General features: G+C 44.4%; 2 protein-coding genes across 2 annotated transcripts in view; one reads left to right on the top strand and one right to left on the bottom strand.

The window, feature by feature from the left end:
- Positions 1-4,944: 4,944 nt before the first annotated feature.
- LOC306925581 (fumarate hydratase, mitochondrial-like) lies at positions 4,945-6,453 on the top strand (the record flags this gene model as incomplete). Its single annotated transcript, XM_079504504.1, has 1 exon — positions 4,945-6,453. One exon carries the CDS (start codon positions 4,945-4,947, stop codon positions 6,451-6,453), a length of 1,509 nt encoding a protein of 502 aa, XP_079360630.1.
- Positions 6,454-10,322: 3,869 nt separating this feature from the next.
- Positions 10,323-26,172, bottom strand: part of sphk2 (sphingosine kinase 2) — a 31,559-nt gene continuing 15,709 nt past the window's right edge. The window contains 3 exon segments of the mRNA XM_079504493.1: positions 10,323-14,857; positions 18,196-19,753; positions 20,307-20,513. Of these exon segments, the coding sequence (XP_079360619.1) occupies positions 14,795-14,857; positions 18,196-19,753; positions 20,307-20,513 (1,828 nt within the window). The 3' untranslated portion in view covers positions 10,323-14,794.

Genomic DNA, 26,172 nt, shown 5'->3' with positions numbered 1-26,172 from the left:
CTGAAATTGTAAATTTATAATAATAATGCAAATTACGATATTCGTTTTGAGGGGCGCTATGCACCTCCTATGCCCAGCTTTGTGTGTCTGTGTGTACCACGGAAATGATTTGATTGGCTAAGCACAGAATGTGATTTATGATGATGTATGATGACAGAGCGCGCCTCACTTCACATGAGTGTGATTATGTATTTATTTTGCTGAATGTGAGGAATTAGGTTGAGTGTATTGTGAGTACATTTCACCCAGGTGAAGGGGTCCGGACTCTGTCCTCTATTGCCTCTAATTCCTCAAATTGTGAGCACGGAATATCTGCCACTTATATGTTACGGGTGTCCCACGTGCAGGCACACCCGCGTTATGTGATGCACAGCCAATCACAGTGCAGAATGGCACACCTTCCAGCCAATCACAAATTCACAATGGCCAATCACAGCTCCAATTTCAGCACCATACATGGTCAATTTGTTACAAACGAGGGAATATTCAATATCTAAATGTATATCAGTCCATAAGAAAATCACACCCCGTGTGAAATGAGGGGCGCTATTATCATCGTACATCATCCATTCATTGTCAATGGGAATTTCATTTGTTTTACAGGACAATAGCCGATTTGCTCGTCCACATATGACGTAAATTCTCCATTCATTGTCAATGGCATTTAATGTTTTGTTGAGCAGACGTAGAATACGCACATCGACAGGCTGGGTGCTGGGCTAAAGAAACTTCAGTAGATATTGGATGGAGCCCGCACACCACAGGTACAAGAAAGACGTTTCGATCTATTTGATCTTCATCCTGATGAAGACGGAATATCTGCTCAGATTTGCTCAGACACATATGATGTACATTTTTCATTAATTGTGAATGACATTTAATGTTTCTGTTAGGACAAGAATCTACACATGCTGAATATAGGAGGGGATAGCGCCCCTCAAAAATACTGTGAATAGGCAGACACAAATGTAACATGCACTGATGTCAGACACAACAGAAACCATTGCCTATAACACACAGGGGTGGAGAACCCCTGGCCTAACGCTACATACGAATTCCTACACGGGTTGTGTTAATAACCACGCCCCCGGGCAAGTTAAGTTTACATAAAACCCCTAGGGTCCCCTGATATGCCCATTTAGGGGCCCCATGGGGACCCCAAGGCCTGAACTTGTTGGATCAAGCTACAACCTTGCCCAAATATGGTGTCATACATCCTACATCATGGATGACATCACAACACACACAGCTATGCAGGCGGCTACTATTCTGCATTTAAACAGATAAACAGAACCGTTTTCAGGGTTCCTAGATCTCCTAGATTCCGTTGTTGCGGCTGTTTCGAAATTGTATAATGGAGTTTCCAGATCTAGGAGAGCATTGCTCTTATACGTCCTGCAAACGGTTGGATTTCCTTCCCTTGAGATGTGATTCCTGCGAAGCCATTTTCTGTAAGGACCACTTTGCCTATGCAAATCACAAGTGTACGTCCTCATACAAGAAGGACGTGCAGGTCCCTCAGTGTCCTCTGTGCAACACTCCCATTCCAGTCAAGAGAGGAGAAATGGCCGACATCAAAGTTGGGGAACACATTGATCGGGATTGCAAGTCGGACCCTGCCCAGAAAAACAAAAAGATTTTTACAAATAAATGTTCGCAAGGAGGCTGCAAACATAAGGAAATGATTCCAGTTACATGTGACCAGTGCCACTTGAATTACTGTCTGAAACACAGGCACCCACTTGACCACGTCTGTAAAAAGACTGCTGGGAAAAAAGGTGGAAAGAAAGGTTGGAAAAAAGGTGGACGTGCTGCTTTAAAAACCCTGTTTTCAAAACTTTTCTAATAATTTCAAAAACATGTTTGAAATAGCCTAATTATTTGGTGCCCATTTTGACATGCCCATCCTATGGGGAGACACACAGAGCCCAGGAGGTCCTGGGCTGCCTCCCTCAGATGAAGGCCTGTGCATCGGATAAGATTGGTCGAACGGCCCCTTAACAGCCTGGAGGTCTGTTAGTGTGGGATCCTATGGGGATAAATGGGGTAGGAAGCAAAACTGAACCTTTTGCTTTGTTTATATAAATTATATACACACCCAGGCAGGCCCCTTTGTCAGGTACACTTTTCTGCTCTTTAGAACCAGAAAGTTTTACCCACAAAGCCACATGTTGGAGCGGTTAACACCGCTCAAAAAAAGGTCAATATATAAATGTGTGAAGACGCATGAGGCCTTAATGCCTATTTCACACTGAAGCAAGTCAATGCAGTTAGGCACATACGCATGGTCAAGACCATCTGCTGCAGTTCAAACCGAGCATTAGAATGGGGTAAAAAAGGTGATTAAGTGACATTGAATGTGGCATGGTTGGTGATGCTGGCCTGGAGACGAGTATTTCAGAAACTGGGATTTTCACACACACAACCGTCCTGTAGGGTTTACAGAGAATGGTCTGAAAGAGAGAAAATATCCAGTGAAACACTCCTTATAGTATAATGTTGTCAACATGGTTCTCGGTGTGGAAGAGTCCCCTGGCAAGAGGCCTGCCAGGGGCACACCTGCACACATCAGTGGCCAGCAGGTAGTCCATCAACCTGCATCGTGATACATTACAAACATAATCTAATGTCAATTTAACAGATGCTAATCCGATATCAGGTCTGATTTGATGCAACTGTTCCACCTCCTCTGCTGACTTCAACAATCAGCACAGCTATGCAGACACAAACTCTTGACAAAGAAGGCTGGCTTATATGTCTTTATATTTAAGATGTATCTAAAATAAGTGATGTCACATAATTGTGTACTAAAACATGGATGCACATTAGCTGAAATCTACGTCTAAATACTTGCAATGCCTAAATGTTCTTTCAAAACTCTCTTCTAAGACTTAGAATCTGACCATAAACAACAAATTGATGCCGTTTCAATACAAAGCTTCTGTTCTGACTTCTGTTCTTTAGGTGTGTTTAAACTGTGCTATGGGTAGACTACTGGACAATGTTTACTTGATTGGAGATACCTAGTGAAACCACTCCTAAATGGACTGTTTTACAGATTGGAGACACCAGATGACACCTGACCTGCTGGCTATAATTTCAGTATACCTTCCCTGCAACTCACATTAACTTGAGCACCACCCGCTGGCGAGAATTAGTCTCTGCCAACACCAACAATCAACTTGTATTTTTGGAGAGACTGACAGATTGAAGATCAAACAATCTGTCATTGTGTCAGTCTGTCAGTTAGAGAAAACCTTTCATAAAATTATAGGCAGGGGCCAGGCACATCTGTTTGATATTTGTATTAACCGAAATTGTGTATGCAAGAGCATGTATGGTAGTTGTAGGCTACATAGGCCTATCTGAAGGATAAAACACAAAAAAGCTAAATAGCTTGTTTCCATTGTGATAAAAATATGTAACAACATTCAAACATACTGTACTTAAGTAAAAATCTTAGGTATTTTTACTACTGGAGTATTTCCAATTTTCAGTACTTACACTTACTATACATATTTGAAAACATTAGTTACTATAGTTACTTTGTAGATTTAGATTATTAAAAAAAACTCTTCAGACCTATATACTTTGGCCATTTAAAGCCAAATAAGTAACTTTGCAACGCATTGTGAGCTTGTAGATTTGAAAACTTGCGAAATGGGACTTGCATGCATGATGAGTAGAAGTATTGATGCCAAATTGCCAATACTCTTTTACTCTAACTCAAGCACATTTTAAATACCAAAACTTTTACTTGTAACAGAGTACATACAGAGCATTTTTAGTGCAAAAGTGTCTATAAACTGAAGAGCCATGTGTTTTTGTGAGGGTTAGCTTAGCTGTACATACAGAAAAATGAAACCAGTTGCATTTGGGCACCACTTGGTGGCGCATGGAAGTCATTCCTTTCTATTGATGGAGTCAGACAATGACATTTATTTCCCATTTGGACCTGATAAAGGTTAAGTTCCCCAGGAGGAGGACATTAGAGTTGGAGTTGAGATGGTTTTAAGCCTTCTCGTGGGATTGTCAATTATTTCTCTGTTCGATGTAAACTATTTTACACATTGGGACATTAGGATCTGAGGTCGATTATACAAAGGTCTTCTAAGTCCTTAGTTTTCTGAAAAACAGTGGTCACCTACAACATTTTCATGTCAAGAACCTCAAAATAATTAAATAAAAAATGTATTATATATACATACATATACACACACACACATAAAGATTTGCACACATTTTTACGATAAAAAATAGAAGATCTACAAGCTCATAGCACGGAATGAAGTGACACACTATGAGCTTGTATATCTTCTATTTTTTAATAGCCACAGTATTAAATAATATGGTTAAAGTGGTTAAGATCTAAAATGACACTATATGCTTTCCCAGTTTTAATAGGTTAAAGAGTAATTTACACTTCTGGGGTCATCTGCACACCTACTCTGGCTTTGGTGTGCATGTTTGTTCACTCAGTTAAGACTGCTGTGGCTGTGGGTGTATCCTGGAGGAGTGACGCAATTGCTATGGTGTAATAGGTTGTTACTAGGGTAAAACAGGTGGTTGCTATGGTAAAACTGTGGTTGTCGCATTTACTAAGAGAACGTGCATTTCCCGTCATTATGTCGGTGAGTGAGTCACTCCACGCCTCCAAATATATGGTCATCATGCCTCGTGACAACATGTGACATCATCAGGGATCTCCATATATGGTCATATATGCAGTCTTCTACATATAGACCGTCTATATCGGCGTTGCTAAGCATGCCTGGCAACAGTTTGTGTACATCAACAGTGACATCAGATTCTCTCAACCCCAATCATTTCTCATAGTGATGACAGAGTTTTACTGTCATCACTATGTGACGACTCTTCCGAGTTCCCGTTTCCTGTACTTCCGAGTTCCTGTTATTTTATCTGGAGATTCTCCTCACCACCCTCATGTATCGCTCTCTGCGCAGTGTCCACAGATTCAGCTGCAGTCTCCCAGCTTTGCAAAGGCACCTAGCCACTACAAAGCACAGCCCCGCACTTCAAACTCCCTCCAGAATGGCCGCTTCAGAATACAGGATTGAACGGGACACGTTCGGGGAGCTCAAAGTGCCGGCCGACAAATACTACGGTGCCCAGACGGTCAGATCCACCATGAACTTCAAGATCGGAGGACCCAGTGAGAGGATGCCAATCCCGGTCATTAAGGCCTTTGGCATCCTGAAGAGAGCCGCTGCCGAGGTCAACAAGAACTACGGCCTCGACCCCAAAACCGCCGACGCCATTGTCCAGGCTGCGGATGAGGTAGCAGCTGGAAAGCTCAATGACCATTTCCCTCTAGTGGTGTGGCAGACTGGATCCGGAACGCAGACCAACATGAACGTCAATGAGGTGATCAGCAACAGGGCCATTGAGATAATGGGAGGAAAACTTGGCAGCAAGGACCCCGTTCACCCAAACGATCACGTCAACAAGAGCCAGAGCTCCAACGATACCTTCCCCACCGCCATGCACATCGCTGCAGCCACAGAGGTGCACCATGTCCTGCTGCCCGGCCTGCAGACTCTCCACGACACCCTGGCCACGAAAGCAAAGGAATTTAAAGACATCATCAAGATTGGACGCACACACACACAGGACGCCGTGCCCCTCACCCTTGGGCAGGAGTTCGGCGGCTATGCGCAGCAGGTGAAATACAGCATAGCGAGGGTGAAGTCGGCCATGCCCAGAGTGTACGAGTTGGCACTAGGCGGTACTGCAGTTGGCACGGGACTCAACACCCACATTGGCTTCGCTGAGAAAGTTGCTGACGTTGTCGCAGCTCTCACAGGTCTGCCTTTTGTGACGGCTCCCAACAAATTTGAGGCCCTGGCGGCTCATGACGCCCTGGTGGAGCTGAGTGGAGCTCTAAATACAGTGGCCGTGAGCATAATGAAAATAGCGAATGACATCCGCTTCCTGGGGTCAGGACCCCGCTGCGGCCTGGGAGAGCTCATCTTGCCCGAGAATGAACCGGGAAGCAGCATCATGCCAGGGAAGGTGAACCCCACGCAGTGTGAGGCGATAACCATGGTAGCAGCGCAGGTGATGGGGAACAACGTAGCAGTAACAATTGGCGGCAGCAACGGACACTTTGAACTCAACGTCTTCAAACCGCTGATCATTAAGAACTTGCTGAACTCGGTGCGGTTACTGGGCGACGCGTCCGTCTCGTTCGCGACCAACTGCGTGGAAGGAATCGAGGCCAACACGGGTAGGATCAGCAGGATGGTCGACGAGTCTCTCATGCTGGTGACTGCACTCAACCCACACATAGGTTATGATAAAGCAGCCACCATTGCAAAGACGGCCCATAAGATGGGCACTACACTAAAGGCTGCGGCCGTAGAACTGGGCTACCTGACAGAAGAGCAGTTTGACCAGTGGGTGAGACCCGGCGACATGTTGGGGCCAAAGTAAACACCAACGGAACAAATCAAAAACAACACTTTGAATCCGTGCAGAGGCAGTGAGTGGCAGCTGTTATGCTGAATCAACCACCTGCCGAGTAATTTGTTGCAGCAGTTCTGTTTTAGAAATGGAATGTATACTGTAATGATGAGTTTCGGGTTGACTTCAACTGTAAGTTGAGCTGCAGAGGGAGACGTCCCTGTTCAGCGCTGGACTGAGACAAAAATCCGGCAGGGACATTTTCACAGAATTTGGCCCAGACTGGCCCACCACAACCAGCGCACAGATACTCTACTGACCTTTCGGGTCGAGGCCCATACAAATACTAAAATAAAGCCCTTAACACCACCACATTTACAGTACAACATCAATGATACACAACCAACAGACAACTAATTTAACGTTTGCATTCGCCATGCATAGTCATCCATGGGCACTGCTGGAGATGTGACAGGCCCAAGGCCTATAGCAGGAAGACCATCCCTCTGTATGACATAATGTGGTAAATTAAAGCAATAAGCCACAACAGGTGTGAGGTTACCTTGTATTTTATAATGGCTGAGAGGTGTGGTGAGGGATGTAATAGAGTTGTTTTCCGATACTGGTATCGGTTACTCGGGCCGATATACCACCCTCAAGTACTCGTACTCGGAACCGGCCCCGATACTTTGACCCGAGTACCAAAACATCCAATTGACACTAGGCTGAACGAATGCAACAGGAGCAAGTCTAACCCAATACTGCAGCAAAATAAACAGCGGATCTAGAAGCATGAATGACAACTGACAAGTGTAGATCGGAGATCCATCTGCATCTAAGGAGGTATAATAAGTGGTTACTCAACAAAAATAAAGTACTCGTATCGGTACTCGGTATCGGCGAGTATTAAAAATTAAGTACTTGTATTCGTACTCTGTCTGAAAAAAATGATATCGGGACAACTCTAGGATGTAGTCGAGTGCCTCCAACCCTCTCGGACATTATAAAGCACAAGGTAACCTCGGACCTCGCGTGGCTTATTGCTTTTTCTAAACTGTTACAAACACCAATATGAAACCAGCCAGGCAACCACCAGACAGAGCCACTTCCTTGTTTTCTCAGCAGCAAATACGTTGAGAAACAAACTTGTGTTAGGTCAATCTCATATGGTAAATAACATGTTATTCCATAGAAATTCATCATTGTTGAGCAGCCGCTCCCATGCACAGCTTTGTGTGTACAGTACATGTCTGTATGAGCACGGAATGTGCTCAGCTGATTGGCTTAGCACGGAATGTGATGTATGATGATAAGAGTTCTACTCACTTCACCCGAGTGTGATGTTCTTTATCCAGATTTAGCTGATATGCGACTAACCGTTTTAGAGATGTGTATCTGTATTCTATCACATTTCTATCTGTGTAATGACCCATCAAATATCAATGGCTGCCACATTACGTCACAAGTGTGACATGTGGAGGCCCTCAAACAAAATACAATGGCGAACAAATTATAGTAAGTAGTATATTTCTCAGTGTGAATGACGCTTAGAACATACAAGTATCCTGTTTTAAGGCCAACAATAATGACAGGAGGAACTTAACTCAATGGTCGCCAAGGACTTATTTAACTTCTTTTTCATGATGTCCTGGAGCGCCAATGACAGGTTTTTCGTGTTTTATAACATGGTAAAAAAAAGAATATATATATATATATATATAAAATAAAATAATATATATATGGTGGCGGTCTGGGACCTTTGGCGCCCCCTGGTGGCGGTTAAAATACTCTATTGACAATGGGAGCGTAGCATAGCATCTGACATGGATTGCGTTTGTGAAGGAAATCTAATCATCCAACCCATACAGTACGTCGTCCACTGAGCCCAGTAACCCCATTTCAACGGTGACACAGAACCGGTTGGGTTAAATTAATGACAGGTGCTCCAACTCTCTCTTGGAGCTCCCAAGGTGAACATCTTCACCACCGGGTTTCCCAGGACCTAAACGAGAGCTGTGTTGTTACAGTTGGAGGCCATCGATATTGTCCTTTTCTTTTTGCTGAGGTTTGCGTGATCTGCGCAAAAGGACAGTTAACCCATTTTGGACGGGAACCCCTTTTGGTGTTTTAAACATTGTTATAATTTAGCTATTGAAAAATAGCAGATCTACAAGCTCATAGCGCTACGAGCTTGTAGGTCTGCTATTTTTGAAAAATCGTGAAAATATTTATTTCAGAAAACTGGAGGATTTAGAAGGATTTTTTTAAATGTTGAGGTCAGGCCTAAATGGGTCAAATGATAAGGGACAATATCGGTGGCACCCAACTGTATGCAGTGTTCACGCAGTGCCAAAGACAAAAAGCTTAAAGATGGAGTGCCACAATTTTTGTATTTTTGCAGTTTTTCATGTGTCTATGAGGTGACAGTTCTTTTTATGTGCAATGATGTATTCCCTTTGTATTTAGGGTTTCTTCCTGGAGGCGGAACCCTTGACAGTCAAACGTGCCAATGAAAAAAACAGTAATTTAGTGACATCACATTATCAGCCCCTCCCCTAACCCCTCCCCCTTTATCATACAACTACAGCTGTGGGTGCGGCTTAAGTTCAGGTGGATCACCACCCACCAGGCAAACCAGGCATACTTAATGAACTGGTGGGGGTGCCCACATAAAAACGACATTTACTGTACACTTTTTTTAAAAACTTCTTCATTAAACATTAAGACCTGATGATCATGTTTTAGGGTGGAAAAAAATCATGGCACTCCATCTTTAACCCTTCAAGACCTGAGGTCGAATCTACAAAGGCCTCTAAATCAGTAACGTTTTCGTGTCAAGGCCACGGACCCCCACCTGAAAATGTTTTGTGCCAGGGAACCCCAGAAGAGATTTTTGTTAGAAAATTCAAAATGATTCAAAAACACTTTCAAGAATTCATCATTCAAGAAGTCAATCATTTATCAAAAATGTTTAAAAAAAAAGATGCACAAGTCGCAAAATATCGGTCAAAACACTGGTGTTCTTGGACACTCCAAAATCAGGATCGGAACCCAAGAATCTGGCTTCGGTCCACCTCCAGTCCCTATTTTTGGCATGCCGTTATTCCTTATATAAGGAAGCCAGGTTAAAACTAAGTGGCTAAAAGACGAGAGAACATTGAGAGAGGAAGTAGGACAGGCAAATATTGCACGTGACTGTCATGCCACGAATGCTTGACAAATTCTTAATAGGCCGTCCTCCATGCTTGTTATTGTATTTGCAACCCGAGTGAAACACCAGACGAATGATAGTGTGTACCGTGTGTATATATTAGGTCATCTTAACACAATGGCATCAGATATCCAAAGAATGTTGTTGATAAGACTCATTTTCCTCTGTCCAGAGCATGAAACCGAACATTTCACAGGCTGTTCTACACAACATGAGGAAACGTGTTGCAGTGGTGAGGTAAAACAAAACAAAACAAAACAAAAAAACACAGCAGAGGATTTTGCTCAAGAACTTTTTCCCAAGTTAAATTTATTCAAAACCATATATATCTATGAACTGTACATTATATACGTATATTATATATTTCATCAGTTTAGTAAATAATTACAATTTCCTTACAGACAGTTGACTATAGACAAGACATTTTACTGGCACTATCGATTAAGGGGGGGGCGGGTGTTTGTTGTACCCCTCCCTCCTCAACATTGTGGTATCAAATTGCTTTAAAACATTGTGGTCCAATGCAAGGCTAAAGAAAATGTCCAGCAGGTCATCATCACAAATCTCTTAATATTGAGTAAACAGGTTTTTTTTTTGCAATACATGAATTGAAAGTTTATAAAGATTCTCGCATTTTGTAATGATAGCCGTCTAGATCAGAAATTCTCTGCTCTGCTTTTTTTATGTGTTTTAAGTACAGTGGAATTACTGGAGAGTAGTCTGCCTACAGCACAAAATAAAATACAAATCTGCCTTTTCAAGGCCATGGATGGACTAGTAGTGTAGTCAATATCACACACTGGAAGGCGTAAGAACACAATGGTATTTGTCCAAGACCTGACCAATAAGCCTGATTTATACTTGGTTGCGCACCAGTTTCGCACGCTAGAAATAGATCATGTTCAAAGTGTAAGCTGGCGCTTAGATGGTGACGTCTACATGGTTCCCCATCTCCTGTTATGCAGTGTGAGCTTATGGATCTGCTATTGTTGCACGCAACACTGGCCCGCATCTAAATATAAACCAGGCTCTTGTTGGTGCTGGGAGATGGCACGGGATAAAAACACAGCATCTTGTTAATGAATGATACCCACAAATAAACATCTGGTTCATCATTGTTGCGTCTGACCAAGCACACAAGCACAATTCTATTCATTCTAGAAATGTATACAAAGACTCAGCCGATATGCAAGTGTACAGTTTCTGCCATGGTAGCTACAGTACGCACGCAATTTTAGATTCAACAGGAGCAGAGCTTTATAGGTTTTTAAAGACGTAATGGATAGGTTACAGATGAAGGCCGCTAATTCAGAGCAGAGATCTGAAGATTGATGTATGCGCCACTGGACAACAATGTTGCGTGTCGAAAATAACTTACTGACCACCAATGTGTCGCTTCTCAACCTGATTGCTATTTTAAGCAAGCAACACCGATGTACTATGGAGTAAAAATTAGGCTTAACGCTGCCTAACGCTGCCTGTTGAACCAAGAATACCGGCATGATTTACTACTCTGGTTGATTTCACCGTTTAGATTTTTGTTCTTGCCACTTAAAATAGTTGATACACAGTCATAGGGCACCAAAGTCTGACGTCAATATCGGTAGAGGGCGCTAAGTCCACAGGTTCATGTACACTTTATTTGCATTGTATTCCCCATTAGGGGGATTTTAGATCGCCTCATATAAGAACTGTTTTTGAAAAATAAACAAATCATCCCGGCCGTTACATTCATATGGATATGAAGAATCAACTGACTAAGAGAAAACGCTATTGCTACTGAATTAGTTACATTTTCGCTAGAAACGGACTGTATCAAACATGAGTGACTGACTGTCGTAAACGATACAGACACGCCTCCCCGGCAATATCGCCGAGACGGTTTGTTTATTTTTGGACCACAATTCTTATATGAGACGATTAGAAGATGAGCCCATGTTATTCTCCATAGAGAAATGAACCAGGGGATGAGCGAGTGACACCAGGACTTCGGCGCTCTATAGCCTAACGGTTATGTGACATCTGAACAGGAGTTTTTTTGAGATGGCTATTCTTTCACATTTCAATATGCATGTACTGGGGAGAAAATTACATTTTACTTTGAGTTACAGTTGGAGGCCATCGATATTGTCCTTTTCTTTTTGCTGAGGTTTGCGTGATTCAAAAGGACAGTTAACCCATTTTGGGGCGGGAACCCCTTTTGGTGTTTTAAACATTGTTATAATTTAGCTATTGAAAAATAGCAGATCTACAAGCTCATAGTGGCGCTTGTAGGTCTGCTATTTTTGAAAAATCGTGAAAATATTTATTTCAGAAAACTGGAGGATTTAGAAGGATTTTTTTTAAATTTTGAGGTCAGGCATAAATGGGTCAAATGATAAGGGACAATATCGGTGGCACCCAACTGTATGGTGGGATTTCAGAGCTGCCAACAGATTCAGAATAAATCAGTGAATCCTACCCGTTAAAACCTATGTGCAGTCTAATTCAGTGTCCCCCCCGCCACCCCTCCCACTCCCTCTACTGCTACTGTAGGTCATCTCATATCATGTGATTCATTTCATACAACAGACAAATCATTACCCTATATGCAGTTAACTTGTTCTGGTATTGTTCTACTTAAATGTTTCACAGTAGGCTAAAGTCTGAAGTGTCAATTGAACTCCAAAGGCCCCATTATGCGCAGCGTCTTATGCCTTACGAGTAATCTTATCATCAATCTTATTTAGAAGATTTTGAAAAACCCTTTGAGATAGTGGAAATAGCCGACCTAGCCTACCATAGCGACGCGTTGCGAGCTTGCAGATCTGGTATTTCTCCACTATTTTTCAACGTTTTCATGCTTCTAATAACATTAGTCACAAGCTGCGCAAAATGGTGGCCCGAGCGTGTAAAAAAACAGACCCATAGAGTTAACCACTTTCAACCTGGCGTCCCCGTCTTGTCATTATAGGCAAAGACTTTCAAAAATGATCAAAGATTTAAAAACACATTTCAAACATTTTCAAAAACTATAAAATAGGGCTTAACCAATGTAAGCCATACATTATTCATGATACAACAAATAGCAAAACTAGCTGATCTATAATCTCATTGAGACCATTTAAAAATAATTGCAAAAACGTTTGATTCTTACAGAAAGTTATGCCTCTGAGACATTGTTATGTTCCATAATTAAAAGAACATTGTATTTATGTCTTTTGATGCTCCGTGCCGTTTGGGACCACGAAAGAATAATGTTTCATTATTGCTAGGGGGGGAAATATCATGTAAATTGTTTCATCCCTTAGTTAATTATTCCCTTCTTTAGTTTATTTATTTTGCCCTTAAAAATCAACATGACGACATGCCCAAAATAGGGACTCCAGGTCAATGTGGTTTGAAATTAACACCCAGGATCTTGCGGTCCATCTACACGTCTAGAACCCATGCTAGTGTTTCCACGTCCTGCTTTGTTCCAAAAGAAAACTAAAATATCCACTACAACTGTTGTCATACACGTACAACAGAGGTAAAAAAAAAAAAGAAAAGAAAGAAAAAAAGTCTCCTGATATTAATACACTCCCCAAGGCAGGTTTACGAGAGAGAGAGAAAGTGACCATGTCTGGAGTCCAAATAAAAGGAGGAGAACTAGCAGTGAGGGGTCAATGGTTGTGAAGGTTCTAGAAGATCACTCAAAAAGTGAGCCAGCCTCCAAAAGCCACGACGAACGAACACGAGAAGCTTCGGCTTTTCCTCAGGCAATGTTTTTCAAACGTTCGATAATGTTTCAGTTACACGTCCGAGATCAACATCAACATCATCAACATCATGCTGCATCCATCTTCTAAGAAAAAAGAAACAGGCAGATTATACAAAACAACAAAGACAAAATGGGTAATGGTCGCTGTTCAACAGTTCCCATTGATCCTATGACTGTATTCACCCTGAAAAGATTGATCCTTCAGTGTTGCTCTAACGTGACTGGCATTTTCATGAGAAAAAAACACAAGAAAAACAAAAATAAGAATCATCTCGGGTGCTTCCCTTAACCACTTAAAACCCTATAAAACGTAGTTGAGCGGAGTCCCCCCTGGGGTCTGTAGGAGGTCCCCCTCCTTCTGTCCCTCTACACTAAATATCTTCACAGAAAACAGCTGATCTGCAAGCTCACCAGAGATCGTAGATCAGCCATTGTCCTAGAATGTTCATAGAATGTTTCGCTAGGATTCAGGTGTTTTTCTAAGCCCCGTCTTTGTGGACTGACGGAGACATAGATAGTGTTGGCCGGTACAGAATAGTGTTGCAGTGATATAAAGGTACGGTGACTCTACCCTAGTTCTAACAGTTCATAATAATAACAACGTCTTTGCTCTTCTGGGGACGGACGGATGCACGCTGACATGCAACGTGGAGATGTGTTGAGCAAAGGCAATTTTAAACATCTTCTGTGTATGTACTGTGTACCCAAGAACAACAAAAAAAAAGGATTGTATAGTCCCAGTCAGACAGTGTTGGATAAGGCATTTTATTCGAGGGGGACGGAGGATTTCGACTTTTTTCTATCACCAAGATCGAACAACATCGTAATTCTTCTCCGGAGAGTGGCTTTCTCGAGACTCGGTTCGGTCATCTCGGACTCACCGTAAGGCATTAAAAAAAAAGACGTCAAGGTAGTGCTTCCTCTGCATGCGTGCATACTAGAATGTATACATCCAACACATGCAGTGCTGCAATCGAAACAAACAAACAAACAAAAAAAAAAACAATCCCATTAACATTCAACTTGTTCTTCTTCCCTCTTGGTATCCTGGGACTGGGCTGGCTGTTCTCATCCTCCGCAGTGTGTCATGAGGTGGGGAGGGGAGGGGAGTGGGGGGGGGGGGGGGCATGTGTGAAAGCTCACTGTGATGCGACAGCTGTGCAACGAGGCGCGTTTGTTTCCTATTTTCTCCCATCCATTTTCACATTCGCTATTAATCCCTGCGTTCGTGTCTCAGGCGGACGGGTGATCCCTTTTCATTAAAACCGCCCTGCAATCCAGGCTGCTTTAGTGCCCCCCCCCCCCCCCCCCCCCCCCCCCACCACCTCCTCTCGGCAGAGATGCTAACAGATATTACGTCATTCAGGAGGGCGCTGCATCATCTCTTATCAGCAGGTCGGCTCAGCAAATGCCCCCGGTCAGAATCTGGTAATCTTCTCCCCGGGGTCGCCAACGATCAGACGGGCCATGGAGGGATGAACCTGTGGAGTGGTGGGGGGAGGGGGGGGGGGGGGGTGATGAGACAAGCAGACGTTAATACAGCAACAAGCACCGATATGCTCCCATTTCAAGTGATTAACCTTAAAGCCATTTAGACCCGAGGACGATTCTACAAATGTCTTCTACATCCTGACAGTTTCCTGAAAAAGCTATGTTTCTATGTCAGTGGTTCATCGATTTTTCAAAAATAGCAGACCTACAAGCTCGTAGCGCGCCACTCGGTGGCGCGCTATGAGCTTGTAGATCTGCTATTTTTCAATAGCTAAAGCATAACATAATGCTAACACCAAAAGGGGTTCCCGCCCCAAAATGGGTTAAGCCATTTAGACCAGAGGACGATTCTACAAATGTCTTCTAAATCCTAAATGTTTTCTGTCGTCAGTGGTTCTCAAACCATTTCATGTCAAGGAGCCCCAGAATGATATTATGCATTTGGCCAGCCGAACCCCATCTCAAAATATGTTGTTCGAGTCCAGTATAAAGAGTCTAAGTTATTGAATTGCCCATGTTTAACACTTGTGCCATGTGCCAGAAAGCTCTCAGGCTGAGTGTTATGAATGTAAGAGACGGCTTTTTATCGTCCCTCGGGGAGCCCTTAAGTGATGCTGAATTAAAAGCGGCTCCATTTCTCCAGTCTCACTGGATTACGTAATATTTCAGACACAAACTGCGGCAAAGCTCATATGTCCAAAGCTGTTACATTTCACAGAATTCAGAGATCTACAATTTACCTCCATTATGATGAATTCCTGTTCTGTCCTTTGTCTATATAGAAGTGTCTATTTGTACGTCTCTAAATGTTTTGATGAATTGAACATGGTGGACCCTATAGTAAACACGTGTAATGCTTAACTGGGTCGTCCACTCACAGCTAACAGCCTTTGTATTGAGTTTGTGCTTGAAATGTACTGTAATTCTGCAAACTGTTAATAAATATTTCAATCAATCAATCAATCAATCTGCTACTTAGGCGATGCTTTTGTGTGCGACGCTGTAGTGTGATCAAGTAGTGTGTATATTTACCGGGGGGGGGGGGGGACGGACAAAAAGCTTTAACCCATTTTGGGCGGGAACGCCTTTTGGTGTTAGCATTATGTTATGCTTTAGCTATTGAAAAATAGCAGATCTACAAGCTCATAGCGCGCCACCGAGTGGCGCGCTACGAGCTTGTAGGTCTGCTATTTTTGAAAAATCGAAGAACGACTGACATAGAAACATAGCTTTTTCAGAAAACTGTCAGGATGTAGAAGACATTTTTAGAATCTGATCTCAGGTCAAAATGGGTTAACATGGAGATAAAGGGGTTTCTGCCTGACAGACAGCGACTTTACACGACTTGAAGTGGAGATGGGAAAGACAAGAGGTTAGAATAGGGGAGAACCTGAAATATACAGCATGTAGTTATGTAGGAAGAAGAGTCTAGTCTATGTTCCTTTACTGCAACAGTGAATCTAACCATCCATGTAATTGATTAAAAAATGAAATATTCGATAAAATATATATTTTTCTTATAGCAAAATTTTTTTTTTTTGCATCGATTCATTTATATAAAGCAATTCAGGTGTTCTCAATTAATTGAAAAAGTGATCCAACATTAATAATAAACTATTTCTTTGTAGAGCAAACAGGGGATAGAAAGCGCTTTGCACAGCATTGAATATAATCTCGATAGAATAATCGCTATGAAAATAATCGATATTCGCAGCCTCATTCTCCTTCATATTTTTTCTTACTTGTGACCAACAGTAAGAAATAAGAATGCAGAGTGGGAGTTGAGGAGAGACGGACAGTAGGAAAGCTGAGAAGGAGACAGTGTAGGAGAGAGATGGTAGGAAAGCTTCAGGGAGACAGTGTAGGAGAGACGGACAGTAGGAAAGCTTCAGGGAGACAGTGTAGGAGAGACGGACAGTAGGAAAGCTGAGAGGGAGACAGTGTAGGAGAGACGGACAGTAGGAAAGCTGAGAGGGAGACAGTGTAGGAGAGACGGACAGTAGGAAAGCTTCAGGGAGACAGTGTAGGAGAGACGGACAGTAGGACAGCTTCAGGGAGACAGTGTAGGAGAGACGGACAGTAGGAAAGCTTCAGGGAGACAGTGTAGGAGAGACGGACAGTAGAAAAAGTTGAGAGGGAGACAGTGTAGGAGAGACGGACAGTAGGAAAGCTGAGAGGGAGACAGCAGGAAAGCTGAGAAGGAGACAGTGTAGGAGAGAGATGGTAGGAAAGCTGAGAAGGAGACAGTGTAGGAGAGAGATGGTAGGAAAGCTGAGAAGGAGACAGTGTAGGAGAGAGATGGTAGGAAAGCTGAGAGGGAGACAATGTAAAAGTAAGAGATAAGCCCCCGGGTGAAATTTGACAGTGTGCCAATCATGGGCACATGTACTTTAAGAATAAATTACCCTAACAGGGTTCAAAATCATATCGCTCAGTTCAAGGCTCAACTACACAGCACCAGTTCTGTAGTCTCAAGTACACCCGACCAGAACTGTAGACTCAACTACACACAGCACCATGAATGAACTGTAGTCTTTGACCTTAGTCGGGTGCAGATTCCAAGCAATACTGAGATAGAAAACAACACAGCACGCACAAGTAGTCCTTTAAGCTTTTAATCCAACAGCAGTCGCTGACGAAGGCCAATAGGTCGAAACGTGTTTTAGTGACTGCTGTTCTGCAGTGTTAATTTTGACAGCAAATTATTGTGATTTAGTCTTGAGCCCAAACCACACCAGTTGCAACACCCAAACCAACTGGTGTGGTTTGGGCGTTTAGTCATTTGAATATTACACGCCATTTAGTTTTAGTCTTATTTAGTCATGTAAAATTGTTTAGTCTTAGTCTAGTTACCTTAGTCTTAGTCAACAAAATTAACACTGGGCGGGGTGGCTCAGGGGTAGAGTGGCCGGATGGGAACCGCAAGGTTGGCAGTTCGAACCCGGGCTCCCCCAGAGTTAGTGTCGAAGTGTCCCTGAGCAAGACACTGAACCCCTAATTGCTCCCGATGTGCAGCTTGGTGCCCTGGATAGTTTCCTCTGTCATTGGTGTATGAATGGGTGAATGTAATGCACAATATATGTTAAGCGCCTTGGATAAAAGTGCTATTATAAATGCACCATTTAACACTGCTCCTGTTGCATTAAAAGCTTAAAAGACTACTAAAGATTATTAATGTACTTAATGTATGTGCGGTTGTTTGCAAACTCATATCCTAATGACCAATAAAACGGAATTCTAGCCACTAAGAACACAAAGTACCACACATCATGGCACCAAAACGTTCAGTGAACACCAGGAGAACCACCTGGGAAGAAGAGTCTCTGACCTGTGCTTGGAGAGGTCCGTAGGGCACCAGCTCTCCGTCCACGGTGAGCGTTCCCCGCGTGGACAGCGGCTGCAGCCTGAAGGCCCTGCAGGACACGTGGCTGACGTAGGGCGAGCTCAGCGTGTGGTGCGTTCCTCTCTCCATGGCGAAGAACAGCCGCAGCAGCGTGGCCCTGGAGATGCCCGCGCGCACAAACGTGAGGTGGATGAGGCCGTCGTCGAAGCGGGCCTGGGGCGCCGCGTGGAGGTCCGCCCCCAGGTGGGTCTGGTAGAGGGCCAGCACCAGGACAAAGTCCCCCTCGATGCTCACCCAGTCTCGGGTGGGGAGTGGCTGGTCGAGGGCGGGCAGCAGGTCGTCCGGGGGGGAGTTGGCCGGCAGGCCGCAGGCGAACGAGCGGCCGAGTCCGGACGGCTCGGCGAGGTCAAAGTTGAACGAGGAGGCCGGCACGCGGAAGGAGGGCGACGGGGAGGCGGAACTGGGCGTGTTGGGGCGCGGGGCGAGGTACGAGGAGTGGGGCGAGGCGCAGGAGGGCGACGATGGAGGGGTGGGCGACAGGGACTGCAGGGAGGGCAGCTTGGGGGGCAGGGTGTTGGAGTGGGGGTGCTGGAGGAGGGAGAGGGGCCTGGGCCGCACGGCGTTCTGGTTCTGGTCCAGCTTCTTGGGCTTGTAGGAGAAGGGAGAGTGGCGGAAGGGAGAGGAGATGGTGAGGGAGCGTTCCCGGTCCATCGGGTAAGGGTCCTTCTGGTAGTACGTGCCGTTCAGACCCGTGTCTTCCTCGCCGTACGGCCCAGACTCGGTGTCGGCCTGGCTGAGCGGCTGGCTGAACAGAGCGTTGGCGATCTGGCTGGAAGGCGCCGAGTTCTTCCTCAGCGCCTGCCTGGCCTCCTGCAGGTTGTCGGGGTAACACTCGTCCTCCTGGTCCCCGCCCCCCCCTCGGCCCGCGTCGGGCGTGTAGTGCTTTCCCAGCTCCGTTGCCGGCACAGTGCCCTCTCCTTCCACGGAGCCGCCGCTAACCCCATCCCTCCCCCCATCCTCCTCCTCCTCCATCTCACTCGAGTCCTGCTCCGCTCGACCCTCGTCTTCCCTCTCCTCCAGGCTCCCGTCCGGCGTCCTCCCGTCCCTTTCGTTGGCCTCCGAGCCAGCGCCCGGCCCCTCGTCCTCCATGCCCGTCGTCGTCGTCATCTCTGCCTCCCCCTCGCGCTCCCTGTCTTCTGCCAGGCTGCTGGCCCGCACCACGCCGACGACTTTCCCGCCGCGGGCTCGCGCCCGTCTCCGCTCTCTCTCCCTCTGCCTCTCCAGCTCGCGCTCTCGCTCTCCCTCGCCACGGCGGAGGCTCAGCTGCTCGCTGAGGCCCATGTCGGAGCAGGTCCGGTGGATGGGCGTTCGGCAGTAGGCGTCCAGGCCCTCGGTGATGCTGCGGGACAGGGGCCTTCTGGGGGGGGGTGACGAGCTGACCATGGCAGGGGGCAGGTAGGAGAGACGGCCCTTGTAGGAGCGCAGGGAGGCGATACGTACCAGAGTGCCCAGGGTGAAACGGGCAGAGCCCAAGCCCCGATATCTGCAAGGGGAAAGTTGGGGGGGGGGGGGGGGGGGGGGGGGACATTCATCAAGCTAAATTTTACGAAACATTTTTACATACATCCAGAAACATCCAGTTTGGAAATCGTTAAATCCATCCTTAAAATATGTGGAATAATATAAGTAGACACCACGGTGCATCAAATTAACCTTTTTTTATGACTAGATTTAACTCATTGGCCACCAAAGAAATGAACAAGAACTAAGCCAATTTCTTCCATGTAGCCCATGTTTTGTAATGGCATCATCATGCTATTATGCCCGTGGATATACAGAGTGAACAATGATACATTAATATGATAATACCTTTTAAATAATCACAAACATGAATTATGTTTGTTATTTACAGCTAGGTATAGTAGTGGGGCGAGATGGAAAAGGGGCGAGCGTACCTGTTACCGCCAATACTACCACCTACTCTCTCAACACAAACACACACACACCTTACTCTCTCATAGGGCCCGTCTCTTTCTCTCTCCCCCCTCCCTCCCTCCCACACATACATGCACACACACACACACACACACACACACCTCTCACTCTCGATGTCCACGTCGGACACGAAGCCCCAGGCCACGGACAGGAAGGAGAACAGTCGTCTGGAGGTGGGGCCGCCGCGGCCGTGATGCGAAGGGTCTGGGCTGGTGGTCACAGAGACCAGGTCCATGGGGCGGACCCCGCCACGACACAGCAGGAAGCAGCAGTTGAGGAGGAGTGGCTCGCGAAGGCACATGTCATAACTGAGGAAACAACCAGTGGGTGGGGGAAGAAAAAAATAAAGGTACTCAATTGTTTTACTTAAAGGAGCATTCAGTGATTTGGGTGATTTGGAAAACCACCCAGTCCGCCCGGTAACAAAATGTGCACATGCACGCTCTACAGTGGGGGGAAGTGCAACAGGCCAACAGCATGTGCACCAAGGCCCGCCCCCACTCGATCATGATTGGAGGAAGGCCCCTCTCATCCTGATTGGATGAAGGTTTTGCCACCCGCCACCAAAACTGAAACTAGGGTTTTTTGACCCCAGGGGCTCACTGGGGACAGGGAGGATTTCCTTATATGGTCAGCACACTCTATAGTAGGGAGGATTATCCAGAAAAAAATAAAAAATAAGTGATATTTGAATTAAGTCAAATCACTGAATATACCTTTAAGTAAAAGTATCAATGCTGAAATGTAGAAGTATACTTCGTTACAAGTAAAAGTCTGGTGCTGTTCAAAATGTACTTCAGTAACAGTACAAAAGTATTGGTAACAAAATGTACTTAAAGTGGCAAAAGTAGAAAGTAGTCATTATGCAGAATGTCCCATTTCACAAGTTCAAATCTTTTGAAAATAGCAGATCTACAAGCTCACAATGTGTCGCATCGCGCCACATTGTGAGCATGTAGATCTGCTATTTTCAAATGGCCGAAATGGATATAGCGCCGATATGGTTAGTGCATGTTTTGTAATAATAATGAAAAAAATACACAGTAACTAGTAGCTAAAGGTTTTCAAATAAATGCAGTGGAGGAAAAAGTACAACATTTGCCTCTGGAGATGTAGTGGAGGAGAATTCAAAGTATTGGAAATTGGAATATACTCATGTAAAGTACAACTACCTCAAAATTGTACTTAACCCATTTTGGGCGGGAACCCCTTTTGGTGTTAGCATTATGTTATGCTTTAGCTATTGAAAAATAGCAGATCTACAAGCTCATAGCGCGCCACCGAGTGGCGCGCTACGAGCATGTAGGTCTGCTATTTTTGAAAAATCGACATTTTTAGAATCTGATCTCAGGTCCAAATGGGTTAAGTACAGTACTCAACACCACTGTAACTGAGGGACAACAGAACAAACTGTGAAAGTGCACGCCATCGCCCGCAGATACGGATAAAGGGCGGACAGGCAAACAGCCCAAGACAGAGTCCTTTCTCTATCTCTTTATAGATATACTTAAGGTCAGATAACTGGATTGAGATAAAGAAGACACGCTTGTTTTCTCTTTGCCGAGGACACGGGACAGCCCAGCAGATTTACCGTAACCTAAAAGCATCAGGGCAATTGTTCTGCAAATATCCATTACTCCGCTTCGTCCAGAATAAAACGTTGGCACAGCGCTGCAGTGTGCGGCCACTTTTGTCTCTTGAAGACTATCATTTGGATCCTTCTGCCATGGACTGGCACCACTACAAAGAATGTGTGTAGGACTCCTGTGCACAGTGTTATTCTGCAAATAACAACACAAGAAACCTAAAACCTATAACTTATCTCGCCCAATCTCAATGCCCTTGAGATTTTAATATTTTTTTAAACTATATATTTTGGGGCCTTTTCTGCCTTTATTGATACACACAGTACACAGTAGAGAGAGAGAGAAAGGAAAACAGGGAGAGACTGAGGAGTGACATGTAGCCAAGGTCATCAGGCTCAGGACGAGAGCAAAAATCAACAAAAGCAGAAACAAAAATCAACAAAAGCAGAAACAAAAATCAACAAAAGCAGAAGACTCCCACACACAGTTAAAGGAACCTGCCAAGTTAAAGGAACCTGCCTTTAAGTAAAACAATCAAGAGCAGACAAAGCGTAACACATTTTCACAAATCAACAAAATAACGAATTTAGCAGCACCAACACAATCTGCACAGTCCTCCATATGAGGCAAAGTATTAAAAAACAAGTTTAGTGATGTTACATTTTCAAAATCTGTGCAAAAACGTGTTGACTGCCGTCAGATCCAGGCACAAGCAGACAAAACCTGCGACTTGCTGTCAAGCTGCATTAACCACTGGGCCAGACATTGTGCACAGATTGTAGTTATCGGGAGGAAGTGATCACTTATGTAAGGTTCCCCAATTACACCATCACGGTGCAATCACTTCAGACCATCAACGATATCAACATCAAACTTATCTGTGTTGTGTGTGTGTGTGTGTGTGTGTGTGTGTGTGTGTGTGTGTGTGTGTGTGTGTGTGTGTGTGTGTGTGTGTGTGGAGGGAAGTATCTATCTAGAGTCCTAAGGTCAGCCCTGATTAAGCTCTGCACATCTTGGCTATTTTATCTTGATCCATGCTGACACATTTATAAACCGCTTGACAAATTCACAGTGGGCTGGTCCACATGACTCAGCTGATACACACAATTTGTGTCATACATGTACATTAATCTAGTTTTACAATCTGTTAGCAGCTGTTAGGGCAGATAAGTTGATATATATATATATTTTTTTTTATTAAGGGACCAATAAGTCACGCAGTGACTTTGGTCACTTATTGTTTTTGTGTTTATTTTTCTTCTTCTCCTTCCGCCAAAAATAGCTGTTCTGACTGAACCGTGCAGTCGGTTTTCGCGAAACTTGTCAACATGATAGAGGACCATGCCAAACGGTGACTATGCGAAGCCCATCATGATTGGCCAAATGGTGGCGCTATAGCACTCAATTGAAAATGCAAACAACAGTTCAAATGTATCTCCTCCCAGGATCTTTGATCAAAATCCACGAAAACGTCTACACGTGAACTTTGGACCTATACGGACAAGAAATCGTAGTACATTTCTTTTAAGTTTTTATGAGCCAATGAAAATTGCTGGTTTGTGAAAATTCTTCTTTTGTCCCTAATACATACATGCAGCGTCATATCCTTTTCAACTGTACAGTATGGTAGAGGGTCATGCCAAATAGCACTGAAAGCAGTCATACTCCAATAGGTCAAAGGGGGGCGCTATGGCTATTTTTTGAAAATTAAACCTTTGAACAGGCATAACTCATGCCTTGTTTGTCCAGAAGTCATGGAACTTGTTTCCACTTGTTCCTTGACTCATGGGGAACATATGTGTCACTTTGATCAGTAAGCTCCGCCCTCAGATCTTCTGCCACTTTGAGCAGTTTAAAAAACGCTTATACCTGATTTTATGGGTGTTTTTTTTAGCAATTTGCATGAAATGTTCAATGTCTCTGTGTAGCTCAGTCAGTAGAGCTCTTGCCTTCGGACCACAAGGTTGTGTGTTCAAATCCGGGTACTGTCAACTCAGCTCGTCAGTCGTATTTGTGCATATTGTTCTTATTGCGTATTGTCTTCTTTCTTGGTCCCGCCTTATCGCTGTGTGTGTGTGTGTGTGTGTGTGTGTGTGTGTGTGTGTGTGTGTGTGTGTGTGTGTGTGTGTGTGTGTGTGACTGACTCCAAGAGAGAACTTTCAACTATCCGCCTGCTCTCCTGTGGAACCATCTCTGAGGTTTGGTCCAGGAGGCAGACACCCTAAGTTTACTAATAATAATACATTTTATTTATAAGGCGCCCTTCAGGGCACTCAAGGTAGCCATACAACAATATACAAACAGTTAATAAAAAAAACACAGTTAAAAGCACTAGCAAAACATATATAGTACAGCTTTCAGCACAAAACTGAGGTCATCCATAAGCCTGCCTAAACAGGTGGGTTTTGAGGACTACAGGGGCTGCCTGTCTAAGGTAACGTGGGAGTTTATTCCAGGTCGTATACGAGCCGGTTCTTAAAGACGTACGCAGGGAAGCAGCTTTCAAGACCTGTGGAGGGGCATTCCATACCTTTTTGGTTTTTGACACAACATATTATAATGACATAGTTCAATGTTGAAAATGAGTGGTATTCCCCTTTAAGGGTCCTGCTCACGGATAGTTTGACACAAAAATGTGGAACTTCAAGCTGGGCTGAGAACTGAAGTTCCCCCCCGCGGGATGGAAGGATCAAGGGTCAAAAACCAAAAGGTATACGGAATGCCCTTCCACAGGTCTGGAGAGCTGCATGCCTCTGGTGACATCTTTATACGGAATGCCCTTCCACAGGTCTGGAGAGCTGCATGCCTCTGGTGACATCTTTATTAAGGGACCAAGAAGTCACAAAGTGACTTTGGTCACTTATTAGGGACCAAGAAGTCACGTAGTGACTTTGGTCACTTATTGTTTTTGTGTTTATTTTTCTTCTCCTTCTTCTTCTTCTTCTCCTTCTTCCGCCAAAAATAGCTGTTCTGACTGAATGGTGCAGTCGGTTTTCGCGAAACGCGGTAATCTGGTAGAGGGCCATGCCAAACGGTGAATATGCGAAGCCCAAGACGATTGGCCAAATGGTGGCGCTATAGCGCTCAATTGAAAATGCTAACTTTGAACGTGCATAGCTCATGAACCGTTTGACCGTTGGCAATGACACTTTGATACCCATATGTGTCTCCTCATGCTGAGGAGTTCTTATTGCGCATTGTTCTTCTTCTATCTTGGTCCCGCCTTATCCCTGCTTGCAGCTATATTTGTTTGTGTTTTTAAGGGACCAAGAAGTCACGAAGCCAAAAATAGCTGTTCTGGCTGAACCGTGCAGTCGGTTTTCGCGAAACGCGGTAATCTGGTAGAGGGCCATGCCAAACGGTTACCATGCGAAGCCCATGACCATAAATTCTTACCCCGGATGTGACGTTTTTGGGCGTTCCTGTCTAGCGTGGTGTCAGTGTATACCCCACCGGAGAGCATTTTCACCTAGCGTTACGTGCACAAGTTCAACCATGGGATCCGATTTTCTCGTGTTACTCCATGATTAGGGCAAGCCAATATGGACGCAATCATTTGTTTTTACCACGCGTGACGATATAAATGTATAGAGAGTATGCGCATGCTTAAAGTGAATGGCACATCGAGTGGCAAATCGAGTGGCAAAGCAACAGGCAAAGTGAGTTTAACATTGTTTAATGTCGTTTAATGCAATCAGATAAGACTTTTCTGTGTGGATGTATGGGCTGTAACGGCCAGAAAGTAGTTTTTTGCCACTCAGTAGGCGTTCCTGCATAACTTCCTGGTTTGATGATGATGTCACACGCATACCCTCTATTCCCCACCACACATTTGAGGAAGTATAAATAGGGAAACAAGGAAAAGACACTTATGCCATATCATATCATGACATTACAATAATTGATTTGAAACCCCAGACAATACAGTCACCTATCATCATAATTATGGATATAGTATCGATATTGCCCAGCCCTAACCACTACTGCTTGCTTGTTTGGTTTTCGGTCGCATTCTGGGACTTCCATAGCAGATACAAACAACGTTATGTCTGTTCAGCTCAAGCTGGGAAATGTAATCGTGGCCTGGCTGCCTGGGACCTTTGGCACATCCAAGTTCATTTCATAGGATGGGCTTCCTGTGGTGCGTCGCTCTTGTATCTTTAGGAAGCAGCATCTATAAATCATTTACACTCAGGTAGGACACTCAAGAAGACAAAGTACCCACCAGGTGTGGAAACAAGATGAGCCATCACTGGGAGTGCCAGAGAGGGGTGCGTATCCAATTTCTATCATTCTATCTGTCATTATTAACCACATGAATCCGATCCGATTCTGGGCATGTCATATATAGGCAAACATTTTGAGAACATAGTCAATGTAC

This window comes from Electrona antarctica, assembly GCF_951216825.1.
Source record: "Electrona antarctica genome assembly, chromosome: 6".
Classification (NCBI taxonomy): Eukaryota; Metazoa; Chordata; class Actinopteri; order Myctophiformes; family Myctophidae; genus Electrona; species Electrona antarctica.
This window is presented reverse-complemented; position numbering and strand designations above follow the sequence as displayed.